Source organism: Sphaeroforma arctica (assembly GCF_001186125.1).
Source record: "Sphaeroforma arctica JP610 unplaced genomic scaffold supercont1.549, whole genome shotgun sequence".
Taxonomy (NCBI): Eukaryota; class Ichthyosporea; order Ichthyophonida; genus Sphaeroforma; species Sphaeroforma arctica.
The window spans coordinates 22,396-28,714 of NW_014040009.1; the positions used below are offsets into that span (position 1 = coordinate 22,396).

At 41.0% G+C, this 6,319-nt stretch overlaps 1 protein-coding gene across 1 annotated transcript; it reads left to right on the plus strand.

Annotated features, from left to right (window-relative positions):
• Positions 1 to 4,744: 4,744 nt before the first annotated feature.
• On the plus strand, positions 4,745 to 5,756 carry SARC_07165 (hypothetical protein; the record flags this gene model as incomplete). Its single annotated transcript, XM_014298902.1, has 2 exons — positions 4,745 to 5,321; positions 5,449 to 5,756. 2 exons carry the CDS (start codon positions 4,745 to 4,747, stop codon positions 5,754 to 5,756), a joined length of 885 nt encoding a protein of 294 aa, XP_014154377.1.
• Positions 5,757 to 6,319: the final 563 nt, after the last annotated feature.

Sequence of the window (6,319 nt, forward strand, 5' to 3'; positions counted from 1 at the left end):
TGAGAACCCGTTGTATACTTGTATGCGTATAGTGTAGTATTGTAGGTATGTCGTGTAGTATGAGAGGCATCGTATGTACCTGTAGATGTATTATATAATACACCCCGTTATATAATTGTATGCGTATGGTGTAGTATTGTAGTCATGTAGTGCAGTGCACCTGGTGGTTGTACTTGCATGTTTGTATAGTAGTACAGCCCGTTATGTACTTGTATTTAGATAGTGTAGTTTTGTATGTATATAGTGTAGTTTTGTATGTATATAGTGTATTATTGTATGTATATAGTGTAGTATTGTATGTATATAGTGTAGTATTGTATGTATATAGTGTAGTATTGTATGTATATAGTGTAGTATTATATGTATATAGTGCAGTATTGTATGTATATAGTGAAGTATTGTATGTATATAGTGTAGTATTGTATGTATATAGTGTAGTATTGTAGGTATATAGTGCAGTATTGTAGGTATATAGTGCAGTACACCTGGTTGTTGTACTTTGATATACGTGTGTGTATATACCCCTCATTTGTATGCATGCATGTGTTGGTATGGGCCTAAGTGTTCCCGAAGTTCACTCAGCGATCGTCTCTTTGGTTCGTTATGGTTTCTCATCAGAATGCTCTCACAGTCCTATCGTTGAGTCATGATTACGATTTTGAGGTATATTCATATGCATATCCGCAAACACCTAACATCGTTCGACCGTAATATGTTAAATCATATATAATAAATTCTATCTAATGTTTCATAATTCTATTTTATATACTGTTTTATATTTCACATAGTAAATTTTTATTACTTCCGTAGTAATGATTTGTATCTTGTATAGTATGATATACTTTAATATGTTTTATTTAATGTTTTATATCTGGTATATCGTATTATATCTTATATACTGTATTATATTTCATATATTTTATGCATTGCATCACATCTTCGTGTAATATATCTCATATTATAATGTTTCTCTTCGTTCATCTGTTCACAGGGAGTGCTTGAGCAGCTGTCTGTGCTTCTGCTTGAGTATCTCAGCATACACTCATACGATGTGGCCTTCCCAGAGTTTGCGGTAAGTATCTGCGACCAATCAGCTCTTAATGTGGTTTTTGGGTTTAGTAAAGCCCAAAATCGTTTACGATATGTCACCGCGTCAGCTATCCTTTCTGCTTCTGGTTTCCCTATACGTGTGAACCACACCGAATATATATATCTTATCCATATTTATATATATATATATATGCCTGTTGTAGGCCACAGTAGTTAAACGCCAGTCTATTCTTGCTTATTACATCTTGCAGGTGCCTGCAGTACTTCGGATTAAGAAGGCTCTGGGTACTAAAGGTGTATCAGCCAATCGCAAGTTTGCTGGGCAACTCAAAGAGATTCTAAACAAGACCGAGGAGAGCATAGCGTACATACTCAACCTCAGGAATTTGGTACAATTCGGTCCCTCAGATGCCACTCAGGTATGGAATCGATGTTGTGTACTATTTATTAGGTAAATGAATACCTGCCGCGTGTATCACTGTGTATCGTGCTTCACTAGACGCAAACACATCACTGTGAATATCTGTATCTGGGTGCCCTTCCATACTTTTTCAGTAGATCAGACCCACTCACACAGCAGAGTGTGTATTGCGTCGTGCCATGTACGTGCAGCATACCTTTGACCATACACACCACACACACCCTGCAGGTGCGCAACTTCAATGTCGCAACCTTCAAAGACGCCCAGACACCACTAAGTCAATACCACAAGCAATGGCTGGCCACAGACGAGGCACGGCGCAAGTCACTGCGAGAGGATCAGCAAGACACCATGTCTGTCCAGGACGATACAGGCACTGCGGGTAAACGAAAGGCGGGGCAAGTGTTTAGCGATGAGAGCGAAGGTGAGGACGAGAGTGGAGCTGGAGGGGAAGGTGAATCGGAAGAGGGTGTGGAGGATGTGGGTAGTAGTGAAAGCTCCGAGGAAGGAGTACAAATAGATGAGGAGAAGGCTCCTGTTGTCGTGGCAACGGATGGCGCTAGTGATAGTGATGATGATGATGATATGGGTGAGGATGAAGTGGTCAGTGGACTGCCTGTATGGGAGGACGATGAAGATAGTGAATGAGTTTAGTAATAAAGTGGAAGTTTAATAATAGATCAGATGGAAGCTGTGTAGTTTGTGTTACACTTAATGCGTTCTGGTACATTGCCGGCAGTATATAAACCTACGGCCGCATGTTACTTAGGATGATCATGGTAATATGGTCATAATCATTTTACTTGTTTCGAAGCAAGTGCCTATTTCAACCGGCATATGGGTCTCTTAGTAGCCACGGTGCTAATGTTCGATATCCGTGTATATTTAAAGAATGAGTGCTATATAAATAAAGAATGCACAGATTCTGGAGAAGCCGAGAAGTGCAGTGCGCCTATCAAGATCAGCTGTTTGAGAGGTGCACGACAAGTTAATACTACCAGCACTTCATATCGCAAAATATGCCGCAATAGCCGGCTATCATTTCTGGCTGATGAACATGTAGATATAGAACAAGGCGACTGACCATTATTATGTAGCTATAATCCAATATATGGTATATATGCCTTTTCTCCTCTCAAGAGTTTTGCCTGACGTCTCCACATAACCCCTTTAGGCATCATTTACAAAAGCTATGCAAAAAATTCAGTACACAATCTCCGAGAATTAATATGAGGTATTGGTATACTGAATAATAGCATATAATTATCGTGCGGAACATGACGTTCACCTCTCGAAACGTTAACTCATCCCATCGACTCATTTGCAGGACTTTTCCGGATTCGATAGTTTATTCAAAAACATTCTGTGTAATCGATAAATTAGTTAATGGAGATACTGAAAACACTAGGATGGGTTTCCTGTGGTGTCACGTTGCATCAACGATATACCACATTTACTAGCCGAAGATTAATTATCAGGAATAGTGCTGCGACTTAAACTCTTGACCAGTTTAGCATCCATAGTAAGTTAGAACAGTATTCATGGGTTTAGTATCTATGAATTTAAGCGGCAATTCTAGGCAGAGTTGCCACGAGACTGAAACGTTAGCACAGTGTATAAACTACAATAAGGCCTTGAATCTGTGCTCAATTAGTTCCATCATATAGTCATATGTCGGTCGTTAATCGGAATTCAGTTCGATATGTATGGGTATAAACGTATACAGACGTGATGGATGTGATGTGTGCCTTAATCATTGATACATGGATGTGATGTGTGCTAACACCGATTCATAGGAAATTTCGAAAGTAGCCTGACGGCTGGAACTCAAACTCAATTGGAGTATAATAAATTTAAGCCCTGACTCGTGAATGGCGTGTTTAACTGTTATGACACTTCCTATGATTCTGACAAGACAAACACGCCGTGAAAGTGTCGTATCGTATTCCCTTTCTATTTCAGCGTCACGACGTGACTTCGTCCTTTTCCTGTTGCTGCTCTTTTACCGTCAATTGCATGTCTGTTGCCTGCGTCTTTGGAACAAAAGATGTGACGTAAACTACATCTCATGCCGTGTCTTTCACCAGATTTACAGTTTTAATACATTAATAACTGATTCTATTGTGACATGCGATACCAGCCCAGTCCAACTGACCAGTTGGAAAGTCCAACACCTGCTACATAAGGACTGTGTATACTTTGATCTTTGGAATTTATGCGAAATGGCTTTAAAGCTCAGGTCTTTGCCTTCAATCACCATAGATGTTGCTGTTTTAAAAGATATACTTTAAAACTACACAGCTAAAGTAGCTTTTTGCATATGCATGTAACCATGTATGTAATAAATAGTATCCATATGTATATGCCTAGATCGTAGATGTATACAGTATACACTATGGAGCATTGGAGCTGCCGAGCTGGTATGAAGTTTAATCCAATAGGCACTCGACCATTCGTTATCACCGGACAACGCTTCAAATGAGTATTTTATATATTATTTTTTAGTTTTTATAGGTGTAGAATAAAAACTGAAGTCTCACAGGTGACAGGTCGGAGACTTTCAAACTTTAAGCCTGCAGAATGCAGACTGCAGACCTGCAGGGCGCGGTGCGCCAGTCCCGGAGTCTGCCGTCTGCCGACGCCCCAGTGACCCGACTGGCGACTGCCGTCTGACAACCAATTTATTAAAAAAATACACGTCCAATACAAAACCGACTTTGATGTATAATAGTAAAGCATTTTATTTTGCAACCCCAACAACGACGAAAGTCGAAAAGTGCCAGGAGACGAGGAAGAATAAAGTTAAATATTTAGGTTTTATTACAACAGAAATATTACAACTACAGAATATCATTGGAGAAAAACAATAAAGCACTGCACAGAAAACTAAAAACAATACGGAAGAGCCAAGACAAATGTAAAATTCTCGAATCAGATCGAATGCTCGACCTAAATGTAACTTAATAAATTAGTTCGGTGTGTATAATTAATAATTACGCTATTCGTGTCTCAACGCAGAATGGCTGAAAATTTTGCTACAAGTCAGTTCAATATAGTCTCCCGGGGAATATGTGATACCCAACCCCTTGTTAAATAACATATAGCTCAAATCTGCTAAAATATTCGACTATTCCCAAAACAAGCGATGTGCATGACGTTTCTATATTTCCGACACACTATAAAAGCGAACGAAGTATATCGGTTAGAATTAGTTTCCTCCACAATTCCAACGAATATAACCTGTTCACGATATTCTCAACAATATCAGCAAACATGAGTCTATCACGCACAGTAATCACAATCATCGCCCTGGCCTTGGCCGCCACTTCAGTCGAAGCAATGTCAAGTCGACAAACCTGCAAGTACCGTGGCAATGTGTATTTGGACAATGAACGCGTGGTGGGGTCGACACTCACGTGCACATGCAGTGGGGAACGATGGGTGAATTGCCAGGCAAACGTAGTCGCAGATAGTCTAGAGCACGTAGTCGCAGACAGTCCAGAGTATGACATGAGCATTGGTTCTGTGCCTTCAACCAAGGAAAGCATTAGGGATGTCGCAGGAGTCGAAGGTGCCATCAGCGGGTTGATCGGTGCCCAAGTTGGCTTCGACGCATTCCTGAACAACTTCGACGCCGAAGACTTTGTGATCGACTTCGCTACCCAACCCTTGGAGTCAACGGGACTAGGCGGCACATCTCAGCCTGCGAACAGAAACAATGTCCCTGTGATCCAGGCTTCCAACATGGCCCAGACTCGATTCCGCATCGCACCATGCGGTATTAACCTACCCCACGTCCACCCCAGGGGAACTGAGTCTGTCTACATAATTGAGGGGGCACTCACTGTTGGTAAGTATTCGCACAAGATTTACACTTCTTTTTCGGGTTTCATCAATTTTTTCGGGTATCAACTTTTTCATATTCCTCTCTGATTCATAGATATCTAATAATCTATCGTTACAATTTCCTGAGCCAGGCTTCGTCACCGAAGGCGGACGCTTAATATTGAACGATGTGAAGACCGACCAGTCCACCTTCTTCCCCCAAGGATTGCTGCACTACCAACAAAACATGGCATGTGAACCTGCAGGTTTCATCTCCATCCTTAACAGTTCAGATCCAGGGCTACTGGTTATCCCTGCAGCTTTGGCTGAACTACCCAGTGAGGCACTAGAGGCAACATTTGATGAAGACGCTGCGTTTGTCAATCAGCTGCGAATAGGTCTGCCAGCCGGCCCGGCCCGTGGACGTGCCGAGTGTCTCAGACGTTGTGGCCTTCTATAGAACACTCCCTTTTGAGCTTACCCCTCATGAGGGCGTCAGAAGACAGTCAGTGATTGCCTGGACAGCCAGTTAAGAGAACAAGAGCGGCAGTCCCATGTGTGAGGTTCACAATACAACCCACACGCAGAGCTCAGTATACTATAATCCATACACACGCAAACCTGTGGTTTCGCGAGAATAAAAAAGATATAGCAATATTCGACGCGACTATAAGTTAATCAACTCGTGAAACAAGTGATGAAAAAAATTAGTAGACCAATGAGATACAAACTTTGCAACCCTCAGATGTGCACTAGGAAGCTTGTGTGACAAACTGTCCGTAGATAAAAAAATTGTTATTTGAGTTATTCTGCATTTTTATAAATTCCGATGTAAATATCTTTTTATTTATACAATTCATTAAAAAGCTTGTGTGAAGAACTCGAGATAAGTCACAGCTATTACATAAAGGATTTTAGGACTATGTATCTATATGACAACATCCTCTAAGATACCCACAAAATTCTTTCTGATACGGGCGACATTAACTCTGTGTGGTGTGTAGGACAGAGTCACAATGATGA